Consider the following 16,485-nt stretch of genomic DNA (forward strand, 5'->3'; position numbering starts at 1 on the left):
AGGTCAATTATTTCCAGCATGTTCGATCTAATTTCAAATCGATTTTTTGATCGATTTTCTGTTCACTTCTAGGGGAGGGGAAAAAAAAAAAAATCGATCGGAAATCAGATCAGACATGTTGGAGATAAATCGATCTGACAGTACATCTGTCAAAAAAAAATTAAATTGTGCGTACCTAGCATAAAGCCTCTCACACACTCTAGATCAGGAGGCGTTTATTATTGGCTGCCTCGGTCGAGTTCAAACTAACGAGTGTCTCGACATGGGTAGGACGGGGGGGGGAATTCTAGGGAAGCTGGGACACACTGCTCGTCAGAGGAGATTACCAGAAAGCTAGAATGTGTATATCTGTCATGCTGTCTGGAGGTGGGGATCACTGTCTGGGATACAAGAGGAGGTTACTGGAATATATTGTGCAGGGCAGTTACTGGAAAAATGGAACATGCCCCTCAGGAAATTACTGGAAAGCTTAATGACATTTGGTGGCATCAGAAACAGTAAATGACTTTCGTAAAAGGTAGCAACGTTTTTTTTTTTTTTTTTTTTTTAATACATGAAAAGTAGTATGAAAATTCTAAAGGGGGCCACACACTATGCAATCTGACTGTACAATTTTTATACAATCTTACCAACATCCATGTGGTATAGTAGAAATAGATTCACTGTGACTTGGATATATTTTTCAGTTACTCTCTTATACTATATGAAAGTGGTAAAATTAGTGATTGAATGTACAGTCAAATTGTATGGCGTGTGGCCGCCAGTAACCCACTAGGAGTGATTTTCTGAGCGATTTGCGATTTGAAAACTCTTGCTAATGTAATGCTATGGGTGTGACCCCACTTGAGCGATTTGATTTTATAAAAATCCCCCATAGCATTGCATTAGTTTTTTCAAATCGCTAGCAATTAGAAATCGCTCCTAGTAGGTTTCTGTCCTAAATCAGACTCTGAAAGCAAGATTTGTATAAGGAAAAACAAGACCACTAAGCTTAAAGCGGAACTGTAAATTCATGTAAACCAAACAGCTTCACTTACGTGGGGCTTCCACAAGCCCCCAGCAGCTGTCCTGTGCCCTCGCCGGTCCTGCCCGAGCCTCCATTCTCCTGCGCGAGCTACTTTCATTACCGCCGACTTACAAGTCGACGGCAACTGCGCCTGCACGTCCCAGGCAATGCGATGCTTTCTTTGCATTCCCACCCGCTAGAACAGCTATAGCAGGCGGGAACGCGAAGAAAGCGTTGCTTTCCCTGGGGAGCGCAGTTGCAAGTCGGCGGTAATGAAAGTAGCTCGCTCGGGCAGGACAGGGGAGGGCATAGGACGACTGCTGGGGGCTTAGGGAAGCCTCAGGTAAGTGAAGCTGTTTGGTTTACACGAATTTACAGTTCCGCTTTAAGCAAAGGCAATTGTACTGATGATTTACCACTGACATGCAATATCTGACGGTACTTATCCGTTAGCCGGGCGCATCCGGCAGGTGGCGCTAATTACTATTCTCCCTCCAGGCCGACATGGATAGTAGGGAAAGATGTAACTCTGGTGGAGTTTTGTTGCCACCTAGAGGATGTGCCCGGCTAACGGATAAGTACCTATCTGACTATGGCTTCAATCACTAATGCTGGGAATACACGGCTCGATTTTGAGCCATTAAGATGGCTTGATAGATAATTTCCGACATGTCCGATCTCCCACCCGATCGTTTCGCCGCTCGATTACGGATTGAAGTGAATGGAAAAAGATAAGAAAAACGAGCGGAAGACAAGAGAATTGACTGCTGAATCGAGCGCGAAACGATATAGCGGGAGAATCGAGCGGCAAAAATCGAGCGCTGTATGCCCAGCATAAGATGTACATGCTTAAAGAGAATCTGTATTGTTAAAATCGCAAAAAGTAAACATACCAGTGCGTTAGGGGACATCTATTACCCTCTGACACAATTTCGCCGCTCCTCGCCGCATTAAAAGTGGTTAAAAACAGTTTTAAAAAGTTTGTTTATAAACAAACAAAATGGCCACCAAAACAGGAAGTAGGTTGATGTACAGTATGTCCACACATAGAAAATACATCCATACACAAGCAGGCTGTATACAGCCTTCCTTTTGAATCTCAAGAGATCATTGTGTGTTTCTTTCCCCCTGTTCTCATGCACTGAAGTTTCAGGCTGCTGGTTTCTTCCTGCAAACAGCTTTGCCCTTGTCTGTAATTCTTCAGTATGTGAAAGCCCAGCCAGCTCAGAGGACGATTTATCCAGCTTGTAAAAGATGAAAAAGAAGAGAGAAGCTGCTCTAATCCTAAATAACACACAGGCAGTGTGCATAGAGGGGAATGGAAGGGGGAGTTCATAGCAGAACCACACCACTGAAGAACTTGGCAGCCTTCCAGACACAGGCTGACAAGTCTGACAGGGGAAAGATACATTGATTTATTACAGAGACAGTGATAGTATAGAGTGCTGCAGTAAGCCAGAACACATTAGAATAGCTTTTGGAACTTGTAGGATGATAAAAAAAACAGGATGCAATTTTTGTTACAGAGTCTCTTTAAAAGTATGTGAACCCACAGGTTCTGATAAAGCACACATACAATTAATCAATCAGTAATAACCATGCAAAAACACAGTTACATAACAGTCAGAATGTATCACAAAACAACAATACACTCAAGAGTGAGAAAAAGTAAGTGAACTCTTAGATAACAAAATGAGTAGAGTACAAACATCACATGGGCATAAGTTAGAAGGATAGAACTATGTGATGCTAAATATATGCAGGAAAGGAAATGCACATCTAATGCTGGGTACACACTATGCAATTTCTCACCAGATTGACGAGCAATTGGGCGGGAAGTTGCATCGTGCATACATGTCCAAAGTGCACCTGATCAATAAAGCGATCGGTTTCCCAATTATAAGTGCACATAATAGATCACTTTATTGATCAGGAGCTGATCGGACATGTCACAATTCGCACTATTCCCGCCTGTCGGGCAGAAAATTGCATTGTGTGTACCCAGCATAATGTGAGCTCACTGTAATCAGTAAAGCACATTATAAATGGGGTTGTGCTCTTTAACAAGGACATTACCCACTGACCTACAACATATACGGCTACCAAAAAAGCAATATAATATTATTCAGATAGTGGTCCTTCCTGGGGGGGGGGGGGGGGGGATTACTCTCTGATCAATCATTAACCAGCACTTTACCCACTCATGTATGCTAAGCCTATGGCACTGACGTCAGTCTAACCTGCATAATACACGATTGGCCGAGTATATTATAGGTATCAGAACCTTTGACCTCACATCTGGGTTTGATAAATCTCCATTATATGTCGTTTAGGAGCGTGTTCTTACCTGACAGGTGTGGGAGGAGGAGGAGGGGCAGAAATACCCCCAGGAGCAGCATTGCAGTCTCTTGCCAGGGCCACACAATCCAGCCTATCAATGAGAGTTCCCCGCCTGTCCCATGAACAGCTCGCCTCACTTCTGCCACTCTCCTCGCTTTGTTGTCATGTCACCTCGCTGTTATTAGTCTCTCCAGATTCCACATTAACAACAGCCAGACAGACAGAGACGCTTTCTTCCCTAACTTCACCTTCCAGCAGGACCCAGCCTACAGGAAATGGAAGGAGAGGAACACAGATCTGAACACTCCCAGGCAGCCACCTGGGCGGATACACATAGTTATTAACTCACCTGTATGAAAAGCAGTTACCCCTCCCCGTCTCAGACTCAGTCCTCTGTGAAAAGTACTTCCTCACTGTAGACTAGACTCTCTTATCTTTTCTTTATAATGTAAATAGTTGACCCTATCTCACGACCTTTTTACATTAACCCCCTTCTCCAATTTGTAACGCCTGAAGTAGGAGGGATATTGTGGCTGCCATATTATTTCCTTACATTTCCTATTTAAACAATACCTATATTTCCTTTATTTAAACAAAACCGGTTGCCTGGCAGTGCAGCTGACGTCTTTGGCTGTGGTATTGTCTGAATCCCACACCAGAAACCAGCATGTGACTAATCCAGTCCCACTTCAGTCTGGAACACCTAATAGGCATGCCTGTTCAATGTCTAGGGGTAAAAGTATTAAAGCGGACCTGAATTCTTGCGCAGGACAGAAGGAAAGCGTAGATAAATGCACATTGTATGTATTTAGAGAGTTTAGCCTCTCTAATCCCACCTCATCTGTGACTAATCACAATTGTAATTTGATCTCTCAGTCATGCCATGTTGGCTGCCTCGGCAGAGCAGCTAATTTGTAAACACAGGATGTTAACACTCTGTCTGCTTTCATGAAAGCAGGAAGTAGACACTGCAGATTTATTGCAGATTTTCATCAGCTGTAACAATGACATGTTTTTCTTTAGGGCCTGAGCCCACTAACACAGTTGTGCGTAGTTGTGTCCGCTTTTCAGCATCTGTAACAATGATGTGTTGCTGAAAAGCGGACACAACTGCGCACAACTGTGTTACTGGGCTCAGGCCCTTAGGGCTGGAACCCACAAGGGCGATTTTTTTGAGCGTTTAGGGAGCGTTTGAAAATGCTAGCGTTTTGTAAAAACGCTCAGCTAATGTAAATGGATGGGGCAACTTCCACTGGAGCGATTGCGATTAGATCACAAATGCAGGACATGCAGCATTTTGGGAGTGTTAGTGCTTCAATGTTAAGTATATCATCGCTGGCGTAATCGCTCATCAAAACCTGCACGGAGCGATTTTGCTAGCGTTTTCAAGTTACTGCACACTGTAACAAAATTTAAATTAATTGAAAGGACCAATCAGACTTTAAAACGCTAATCGCTACACAACCGCTGGCAAATTGATACACTTTTTAAAATCGCTCCCTAAAAGGCTCATTAAACCGCTTACAAACTGCTCATACAGAATGCTAACGCTTGCGATTAGCGATTGCGTTTTGCAGTGGGTTCCAGGCCTTAAAGAGAGTCTGACTTGAATAAAATGACCTCTTTACTATCTAGACCTCTTCAGCAGTATAAGCAAAGATGAATCGCCGCATCCGCGCGGCTGAACAATATATTTAACACCACGGAAATCCCTGAGGCTAAATCCTCCGGTACTTCCTGGTCTTCTTCACTGAGAGGGCGGGGAAAGGTGGAGATACGCTGAGATTGACTGCACTGGAGGCAGAGCTACAGCACAAAGTTCTGCCTCCCCCGGGCAGCAAAATCCAAGACCTCTAAAGTCGTGGAATTTTGTCCAGGGATTTTGGGGAGGTGTAGAGAGGTTGGGGGCAGGGCGCTGTACACACGAGCATGCTGCACCATGTGTAGGGACTGCCTACAAAAAACTTTGTATGATTCCTTATCTTCCTTATCGGTGGCTGAGCAGATGCAGTTATTAGTTATTGTGCAGAGAGCAGAAAGTTTTTTTTATCTCTGTGCCCTTAGTTGTCAGTCTCTCAGGAGAGGGAAAATAAACTTTTCCCTCCACAGTGCCCCCTGTGGCTTCTGGGCCCCCCTGGGGCTGCATCCCTTGCAGGTTCTATTGTTATGCCCCTGCTCTACAGTTGTCCTTTAACCTCCCTGGCGGTGCATTTCTGTCTGGAATTATGAGTCAAAAGTGGTACATTTTTTTCAAGAATTTTAGGCCTCCAATTCTTAAGTCACAACTCACCAAAATATGTCAGAATAAAAGCCTGGTAGACATTCTGCATATAATACTAGAACACAAATTTGTTGAATTAATTAAATTTACGAATAAACTTTAAAGATAATCTAAAGTAAAAAAAAAGGAGATGAACTCACCTGGGGCTTCCCTCAGCCCCCTGCAGACGATCGGTGCCCTCACAGCTCCGCTCCGATGCCTCTGCACCCGCTGGCGAACACTTCCGGTTTGGCCGTCACCGGCTGACAGGCATGGGAACGCGAGTGATTGTTCGCGTTCCCAGCCTGTATATCGCCCCCTATGCTGCTATTGCGGCCAGCATAGGGGGCGATATACAGGCTGGGAACGCGAACAATCACTCGCGTTCCCATGCCTGTTGGCCGGTGACAGCGAAACCGGAAGTCGTCGCCGGCGGGTCCAGAAGCATCGGACCAGAGCTGCGAGGGCACCGATCGTCTGCAGGGGGCTGAGGGAAGCCCCAGGTGAGTTCATCTCATTTTTTTTTTTTTTGCCTTTAGGTTCACTTTAAAAATTGTGAAACTGTACAAATAAGGCAGGCTGAGAGTAGTCAAAATACAGGCAAAAATCGGTAACAGTAAGGCAGAAGCACTTAGCTCAGAAACAGTTGGGAAGCAAATGGCTATATTGTCATAGCAAACCGTAGAGAGGCTGCTACACACACACTCCACAGGTACCTGGGAGCATGGAAATCAATGCCAGAATCCAGTTAGCAACCAAAGGAACGTCCAGCTACATCAGGTGTTAAAGAGACTCCGTAACAAAAATTGCATCCTGTTTTTTATCATCCTACAAGTTCCAAAAGCTATTCTAATATGTTCTGGCTTACTGCAGCACGTTCTACTATCACCATCTCTGTAACAAATCAACTTATCTCTCTCTTGTCAGACTTGTCAGCCTGTGTCTGGAAGGCTGCCAAGTTCTTCAGTGTTGTGGTTCTGTGATGCATCTCCCCCCTTCAGGCCCCTCTCTGCACACTGCCTGTGTATTATTTAGATTAGGGCAGCTTCTCTCTTCTCTCTTATCTTTTACAAGCTGGATAAATCCTCCTCTGAGCTGGCTGGGCTTTCACATACTGAGGAATTACATACAGGCAGAGCTGTCTGCACTCTGCAGGAAGAAACAGCCTGACACTTCAGTGGAAGATAGCTGCAGGGGGAAAGAAACACACAAATGATCTCTTGAGATTCAAAAGGAAGGGTGTATACAGCCTGCTTGTGTATGAATGTATTTTCTATGTGTGGACATACTGTACATCAACCTACTTCCTGTTTTGGTGGCCATTTTGTTTGTTTATAAACAAACTTTTAAAAACTGTTTTTAACCACTTTTAATGCGGCGAGGAGCGGCGAAATTGTGACAGAGGGTAATAGGAGATGTCCTCTAACGCACTGGTATGTTTACTTTTGTGCGATTTTAACAATACAGATTCTCTTTAAAGCGGATCTGGGATGAAAAACTAAATATAACAAGTAACTTCTATATACATATATCTTATCTAAAGTTTAGATAGTTTACACAGAATATCTAGCTGCAAACAGCTTCAGCAGTTTATGATTATTTATTCCTGTGATACAATGAGGGCAGCCATGTTCTGTTTGTCACATTGTGTCACAGGCTGAGGGCTAAGATGCTATCCGCTTGCCTGTGGGTAAATTCAGTCCCCTCTCCTCCTCCCCTCTGCCTCTGAAATCTCTGGCTAATAATCTCCTCCTCCTCCTGCCCAGACTGAGCTCCCATAAGCCCTTGCTACATTGCCAAGGCACTGTGAAAACGCTGTGGGGAAGGCTTGTTTAGTTTATAGGGAATTAGAGTTTTAAAACAAAACAAAAAAGTATTTGGCTTGAGGAATGCCCTATAAACTATATGAAAGGAACACAATTATGCAATGAGTAAAAGTTTAGAAAAGAAAAAGGGAGAAAGAGAAAAAAATGAGAGAGAAGAAACGCTGGCATATGAATACTCAAATTTTATGTATTATGTATTATATATCATGCTGAGGTCTAGTCTGGAATTCAGCCCTAAAGGGGAACGTGTTCCTAACTAGAGTTGGGCCGAACCTCCGATTTTAGGTTCGCGAACCTGGTTCGCGAACTTCCGCGGAAGGTTCGGTTCGCGTTAAAGTTCGCGAACCGCAATAGACTTCAATGGGGATGCGAACTTTGAAAAAAAAAATAATTATGCTGGCCACAAAAGTGATGGAAAAGATGTTTCAAGGGGTCTAACACCTGGAGGGGGGCATGGCGGAGTGGGATACATGCCAAAAGTCCCCGGGAAAAATCTGGATTTGACGCAAAGCAGCGTTTTAAGGGCAGAAATCACATTGAATGCTAAATGACAGGCCTAAAGTGCTTTCAAACATCTTGCATGTGTATACATCAATCAGGTAGTGTAATTAAGGTACTGCTTCACACTGACACACCAAACTCACCGTGTAACGCAGCGCAAACAGCTGTTTGTGTAGTGACGGCCGTGCTGGACTGGTGCGCACCATGGCGAGAGTGCAGGTTTTGGTGGCTTTACAGCCCATATGGTCGCCTGGCTGATGTAGCTGAATGACAGAACAGTGACTGTCCAGCTGATCAAATTTGGTCTGACCACAATGAGGCAACGACCTTATTATCGTGGGTGTGCCCCCCGAGACACTCATCTAGGCGCCGGTCATTGCTTCATTGTGATACGCAAGCCCCTTCACCACGACAAGGTAATGATCACGAAGGGGAATGGGCGCATGTACATGCCTTTTCTTTTGTTGTTGCAGCTGCCCGCAGTGCAGCCAGAAAAATTAGGCAGTCATGTACACGCACCAGAAAAATTATTACAGCGGCCGCTGCTAGCAGCGGCCTAAAAAATTCAGCAATCCGCCTGGAGTCCCGGACCCTGTTGGTGGTGGCGGAGAAGGTAGTCAAGCGGCCTGCAGGCAGACATGCTGCGTGGAGGGACTGGGAGCGACTTAGTCTTCTTGGGGCAGGCCAGGCAGCCAGTCACACGGCGTGCAGGCAGAGATGCTGTGTGTGCGGGGACTGACTTAGTCTTGGGGCGGGCAGCAGCCCTCCCGGATCCATGCCTCATTCATTTTGATAAAGGTGAGGTACTTAACACTTTTGTGACTTAGGCGACTTCTCTTCTCTGTGACAATGCCTCCAGCTGCGCTGAAGGTCCTTTCTGACAGGACGCTTGCGGCAGGGCAGGAGAGAAGTTGGATGGCAAATTGGGACAGCTCTGGCCACAGGTCAAGCCTGCGCACCCAGTAGTTCAAGGGTTCCTCATCGCTGTTCACAGCAGTGTCTACATCCACACTTAAGGCCAGGTAGTCGGCTACCTGCCGTTCCAGGCGTTGGTGGAGGGTGGATCCGGAAGGGCTACGGCGAGGCGTTGGACTAAAGAACGTCCGCATGTCCGACATCACCATGAGATCGCTGGAGCGTCCTGTCTTTGACTGCGTGGACACGGGAGGAGGATTAGTGGCAGTGGTACCTTGCTGGCGTTGTGCCGTCACATCACCCTTAAAGGCATTGTAAAGCATAGTTGACAGCTGGTTCTGCATGTGCTGCATCCTTTCCACCTTCCGGTGAGTTGGTAACAGGTCCGCCACTTTGTGCCTGTACCGAGGGTCTAGTAGTGTGGCCACCCAGTACAGCTCATTCCCCTTGAGGTTTTTTATACGGGGGTCCCTCAACAGGCAGGACAGCATAAAAGACGACATCTGCACAAAGTCGGATCCAGTACCCTCCATCTCCTCTTGCTCTTCCTCAGTGACGTCAGGTAAGTCAACCTCCTCCCCCCAGCCGCGAACAATACCACGGGAAGGTTGAGCAGCACAAGCCCCTTGCGATGCCTGCTGAGGTTGTTCTCCTGCCGCTGTCCCCTCCTCCTCCTCCTCCTCCTCCCCCAAAGAAACACCTTGCTCATCATCCTCTGAGTCTGACTCGTCTTCTGCACACGACTTCTCTTCTTCCTCCTCCTCCCCCCTCTGTGCTGCCGCAGGTGTTGAGGAAACAGCTGGGTCTGATGAAAATTGGTCCCATGCCTGTTCCTGACGTAACGGTTCCTGGTCACGCTCATTCACAGCTTCATCCGCCACTCTACGCACAGCACGCTCCAAGAAGTAAGCGTAGGGAATTAAGTCGCTGATGGTGCCCTCACTGCGGCTCACCAGGTTGGTCACCTCCTCAAACGGCCGCATGAGCCTGCATGCATTTTCCATCAGTGTCCAGTTGTCGGGCCAGAACATCCCCATCTTCCCAGACTGTTTCATTCTACTGTAGTTGTAGAGGTAGTGGGTCACGGCTTTCTTCTGTTCTAGCAGGCGGGAGAACATGAGCAGGGTCGAGTTCCAGCGAGTCGGGCTATCGCAAATGAGGCGTCTCACCGGCATGTTGTTTTTGCGCTGAATTTCCGCAAAGCGTGCCATGGCTGTGTAAGACCGCCTCAAATGCCCACAGAACTTCCTGGCCTGCTTCAGGACATTCGCTAAGCCAGGGTACTTTGCCACAAATCTTTGAACCACTAGATTCATGACATGTGCCATGCAGGGTATGTGTGTCAGCTTCCCCATATGCAAAGCGGCAAGCAGATTGCTGCCGTTGTCGCACACCACGTTGCCTATCTCCAGGTGGTGCGGGGTCAGCCACTCATCCACCTGTTTCTTAAGAGCAGCCAGGAGAGCTGCTCCAGTGTGACTCTCCGCTTTGAGACAAGACATGTCTAAGATGGCGTGACAGCGTCGTACCTGGCATGCAGCATAGGCCCTGCAGAGCTGGGGCTGTGTAGCTGGAGAGGAGAACTGCCACTCAGCCAAGGAGGAGGAGGACAGCGAAGAGCATGTAGCAGGAGGAGAGGAGGTGGCAGGAGGCCTGCCTGCAAGCCGTGGAGGTGTCACAATTTGGTCCGCTGCGCCCTGCTTGCCATCGTTCACCACCAGGTTCACCCAATGGGCTGTGTAGGTAATGTAGCGGCCCTGCCCGTGCTTGGCAGACCAGGCTCCGTGGTCAGGTGTACCCTTGACCCAACGCTCTTCGCAAGAGATGACACCACTTGCCTCTCAACTTCACGGTGCAGTTGGGGTATGGCCTTTCTCGAAAAATAAGTGCGGCCTGGCATCTTCCACTGCGGTGTTCCGATGGCCACAAATTTACGGAAGGCCTCAGAGTCCACCAGCCGGTATGGTAACAGCTGCCGAGCTAACAGTTCCGCCACGCCAGCTGTCAGACGCCGGGCAAGGGGGTGACTGGCCGAAATTGGCTTCTTCCGCTCAAACATTTCCTTCACGGACACCTGACTGCTGCTGTGGGCAGAGGAGCAGGAACCGCTCAAGGGCAGAGGCGGAGTGGAGGAGGGTGCCTGTGAAGGTGGAAGGGAGAAAGCGGCAGAAGCAGATAATGCACCTGATGGAGGAGGAAGAGGAGAAGGAGGGTGGCTTTGCTTTTGTGTGCTGCTGCTGCTTTTGCTCAGGTGGCCATCCCATTGCTGTTTGTGCCTTTTCTCCAGGTGCCTTCGTAAGGCACTTGTCCCTACGTGAGTGTTGGCCTTTCCACGGCTCAATTTTTGTTGGCAGAGCGAACAGATGGCTTTGGTCCGATCTGAGGCACACACATTAAAAAAATTCCACACCGCTGAGCCACCCTGGGATGTGGGCACTATGGGGACCTCAGCAGCTGATGCTGAAGGGCAAGTTGGCTGGCTGTACATAGGTGGCGATACATGGTGCCGGACTCTGCCACCAGCTGTTTCTGACGAAGAGCTGCCCCAGCTTCTTTCAGCAACTTCTCTCCTCCTACTACTCTCTGACTCCCCCTCTGAACTGTCCCCCTCTTCATCTCCTCTATTGGGAACATACAGAGGATCCCTATTACCGTCATCATCGTAGTCATCCTGCCCAGCTTCACTTGCCTCAGACAAATCCAAACTTGCACCATCAGTAGGTCCTTCATCCTCCTGACACGTTACATCCATAGTGTTGCCGCGTAACTCAGACATATGAGCTGGTGAAAATTCATCTGGCTGTAACAACAATGGCTGTGCATCAGTGATTTCAACACTAAATAATTCTTGCGAAGTGTCAAATGCAGCGGAAGTGGTGCTAGTAGTAGCGCTGGTGGCTGAGCAAGATGAGGTGTTCTGTGTCGCTAAATACTCAACCACGTCCTGACAATCTTGGGAGGTGATGGGACGTGCCTTCTTCCGAGCACTGTACTGTGGGCCAGGTCCACACGAAATTACATTTACACGACCTCGCGCAGACCTGCCGGGTGGCCTTCCTCTGGCTCTGGCACTACCTCTTCCTCTACCTGTTTTGTCCATATCGGGTATGCACGGAGTGGTATATCACACTGCGTGCACTCACGTAGGTAGGTGGGTTCACTTAACTGCACAGGTATGCGCACTGATGCGGTGGGTTCACTGAACAGAACAGGTATACAGTGGCGGGTTCACAGAACAGGTATGCAGTGGCGGGTCCACTGAACAGAACAGGTATGCAGTGGCGGGTTCACTAAACAGAACAGGTATACAGTGGCGGGTTCACTAAACAGAACAGGTATACAGTGGCGGTTTCACAGAACAGGTATGCAGTGGCAGGTTCACTGAACACAACAGGTATGCAGTGGCGGGTTCACTGAACAGGTATACAGTGGCGGGTCCACTGAACAGAACAGGTATGCAGTGGCGGGTTCACTAAACAGAACAGGTATACAGTGGCGGGTTCACTAAACAGAACAGGTATACAGTGGCGGGTTCACAGAACAGGTATGCAGTGGCAGGTTCACTGAACACAACAGGTATGCAGTGGCGGGTTCACTGAACAGGTATACAGTGGCGGGTCCACTGAACAGAACAGGTATGCAGTGGCGGGTTCACTAAACAGAACAGGTATACAGTGGCGGGTTCACTAAACAGAACAGGTATACAGTGGCGGGTTCACAGAACAGGTATGCAGTGGCAGGTTCACTGAACACAACAGGTATGCAGTGGCGGGTTCACTGAACAGGTATACAGTGGCGGGTCCACTGAACAGAACAGGTATGCAGTGGCGGGTTCACTAAACAGAACAGGTATACAGTGGCGGGTTCACTAAACAGAACAGGTATACAGTGGCGGGTTCACAGAACAGGTATGCAGTGGCAGGTTCACTGAACACAACAGGTATGCAGTGGCGGGTTCACTGAACAGGTATACAGTGGCGGGTCCACTGAACAGAACAGGTATGCAGTGGCGGGTTCACTGAACAGGTATACAGTGGCGGGTCCACTGAACAGAACAGGTATGCAGTGGCGGGTTCACTAAACAGAACAGGTATACAGTGGCGGGTTCACTAAACAGAACAGGTATACAGTGGCGGGTTCACAGAACAGGTATGCAGTGGCAGGTTCACTGAACACAACAGGTATGCAGTGGCGGGTTCACTGAACAGGTATACAGTGGCGGGTCCACTGAACAGAACAGGTATGCAGTGGCGGGTCCACTGAACAGAACAGGTATGCAGTGGCGGGTTCACAGAACAGGTATGCAGTGGCAGGTTCACTGAACACAACAGGTATGCAGTGGCGGGTTCACTGAACAGGTATACAGTGGCGGGTCCACTGAACAGAACAGGTATGCAGTGGCGGGTTCACTAAACAGAACAGGTATACAGTGGCGGGTTCACTAAACAGAACAGGTATACAGTGGCGGGTTCACAGAACAGGTATGCAGTGGCAGGTTCACTGAACACAACAGGTATGCAGTGGCGGGTTCACTGAACAGGTATACAGTGGCGGGTCCACTGAACAGAACAGGTATGCAGTGGCGGTTTCACAGAACAGGTATGCAGTGGCAGGTTCACTGAACACAACAGGTATGCAGTGGCGGGTTCACTGAACAGGTATACAGTGGCGGGTCCACTGAACAGAACAGGTATGCAGTGGCGGGTTCACTAAACAGAACAGGTATACAGTGGCGGGTTCACTAAACAGAACAGGTATACAGTGGCGGGTTCACAGAACAGGTATGCAGTGGCAAGTTCACTGAACACAACAGGTGGTATGCAGTGGCGGGTTCACTGAACAGGTATACAGTGGCGGGTCCACTGAACAGAACAGGTATGCAGTGGCGGGTTCACTAAACAGAACAGGTATACAGTGGCGGGTTCACTAAACAGAACAGGTATACAGTGGCGGGTTCACAGAACAGGTATGCAGTGGCAGGTTCACTGAACACAACAGGTATGCAGTGGCGGGTTCACTGAACAGGTATACAGTGGCGGGTCCACTGAACAGAACAGGTATGCAGTGGCGGGTTCACTAAACAGAACAGGTATACAGTGGCGGGTTCACTAAACAGAACAGGTATACAGTGGCGGGTTCACAGAACAGGTATGCAGTGGCAGGTTCACTGAACACAACAGGTATGCAGTGGCGGGTTCACTGAACAGGTATACAGTGGCGGGTCCACTGAACAGAACAGGTATGCAGTGGCGGGTTCACTGAACAGGTATACAGTGGCGGGTCCACTGAACAGAACAGATATGCAGTGGCGGGTTCACTAAACAGAACAGGTATACAGTGGCGGGTTCACTAAACAGAACAGGTATACAGTGGCGGGTTCACAGAACAGGTATGCAGTGGCAGGTTCACTGAACACAACAGGTATGCAGTGGCGGGTTCACTGAACAGGTATACAGTGGCGGGTCCACTGAACAGAACAGGTATGCAGTGGCGGGTTCACTGAACAGGTATACAGTGGCGGGTCCACTGAACAGAACAGGTATGCAGTGGCGGGTTCACTGAACAGGTATGCAGTGGTGGGTTCACAGAACAGGTATGCAGTGGTGGGTTCACAGCACAGGTATGCAGTGGTGGGTTCAATGAACAGGTATACAGTGGCGGGTCCACTGAACAGAACAGGTATGCAGTGGCAGGTTCACTGAACAGGTATGCAGTGGTGGGTTCACAGCACAGGTATGCAGTGGTGGGTTCACAGCACAGGTATGCAGTGGTGGGTTCACAGCACAGGTATGCAGTGGTGGGTTCACAGCACAGGTATGCAGTGGTGGGTTGACAGCACAGGTATGTAGTGGTGGGTTCACAGCACAGGTATGCAGTGGTGGGTTCACAGCACAGGTATGCAGTGGTGGGTTCACAGCACAGGTATGCAGTGGTGGGTTCACAGCACAGGTATGCAGTGGTGGGTTCACAGCACAGGTATGCAGCCAGACAGGAACAAGTTAAGCCTAACTAATCTTTCCCTGAGAGACAGTCTGCAGCAGCTCGCCCTACTCTCACTAACGCAGGCAGCACACGAGTGACCGTAATGGCCACCGCTGCCTGCCTTATATAAGGGGGGGTGGGGCTCCAGGGGCTAGTGTAGCCTAATTGGCTACACTGGGCCTGCTGACTGTGATGTAGAGGGTCAAAGTTGACCCTCCATGTGCATTATGGGGCGAACCGAACTTCCGCAAAGGTTCGCCTGCGGGATGCGAACGCGAACCACGGAAGTTCGCATGGAACCGTTCGCAGGCGAACCGTTCGGCCCAACTCTCCTAACTTCCAGATCCAGAAAACCTCACATTTCAGCAATCTCTTGTATAGGTCACCGACTCTTGGCGAGCTCAACACCCTTTCTAAACCCTGAAACCTAAAACCAGACATATCTCCAGAATGGGCATATAGAAAATGTTTCAAAACACTAGAGATGTGGGTAATAAAAGTACTGTTTCTAATAAATCATAATAATTCCGCACCATTATAGTGTTTGGAAATTCTCTGCCGCAAGGGACAAGTGGTGCAACCAACATATTGGATCTCATAGGCCAGACACGTGATCAAATAGACCACATTACATGATTGGCAATTAATTAATGCACTGCCTAATGTCATAAACAGTATGTTTAGATAGCGAATTGATCTCCAGTGTCTGGCTGTGAATATCACAATATCGACACGTATTGTAGCCACACTTATAAGATCCCTTATACTTTAGCCGAGTAGGAGTCTGTTTCTCTATCGAACAAGCTGGGTGAAAGGCTGGTACCTAAGGTAGGGGCGAGTTGCGAAGAAAAAACGCAGCCTTCCTACAGGACAGCATGAAGTTTCGGATCCGAGTGAAGAACAGGCAAATATTTTCTTATGATATTTACTATTTGATTATATTCCAAACTATAGGAGGTGACATCATTTACACCTTTACTTTGTTGCCTGTTCCTACTATCGGAACCCAACGTCAGGAGATTATGTCGTTCCTGTGGTAAAGCCTGATTTTTGGCCTTTTCTATTACATCTCTCTGATATCCTTGATCATAAAGTCTAGACTGGACTAGATCAAGTTCTTTTTGCAACATCTCAGGATCAGAGTAGTTTCTGGCAGCCATCCTAAACATACGTTAAAATCCATCCCGTATGGTGAAATGATCAGGGCAGCCAGAAACTGCTCTATGATCGATCTATGATCTATGAGCTTTTATCTGAATGTTATGATGTTGGATTGAAGAATAAAGACTTTTTCTACTTTCACCTTAACACCGGGTGTAGCGAGACATTCCTTTGGTTGCTAGCTATATTGTGATCCTGTGCTTTCAAGTGAGCTTATTTGCCACCTCTACCATGGCAGTCAGTCAGGTGACACGGGGAGAGATCAAATTACAACTTGTGATTAGAGACAAATAAGGAGGACAGACCAAACTCTCTATAAACATGCAGGCTGCATGTGTGTGTGTATATATATATATATATATATATATATATATATATATATATATATATATATATATATATATATACACACACACATATATATATACATATATATATATATACACACATATATATATATATATATATATATATATATACATACAAACATACAT

At 47.6% G+C, this 16,485-nt stretch overlaps 1 protein-coding gene across 1 annotated transcript in view; it reads right to left on the reverse strand.

Moving 5' to 3' along the window:
* Positions 1-3,617, reverse strand: part of LOC137518451 (CUB domain-containing protein 1-like) — a 135,198-nt gene extending 131,581 nt beyond the window's left edge. Inside the window, exon 1 of the mRNA XM_068236330.1 lies at positions 3,354-3,617. Coding sequence (XP_068092431.1) covers positions 3,354-3,405 — 52 coding nt within the window. The 5' untranslated portion in view covers positions 3,406-3,617. The remainder of the gene's footprint in view (positions 1-3,353) is intronic.
* Positions 3,618-16,485: the final 12,868 nt, after the last annotated feature.

The sequence above is a fragment of the Hyperolius riggenbachi genome, chromosome 5, assembly GCF_040937935.1.
Source record: "Hyperolius riggenbachi isolate aHypRig1 chromosome 5, aHypRig1.pri, whole genome shotgun sequence".
NCBI classification, from domain to species: Eukaryota; Metazoa; Chordata; class Amphibia; order Anura; family Hyperoliidae; genus Hyperolius; species Hyperolius riggenbachi.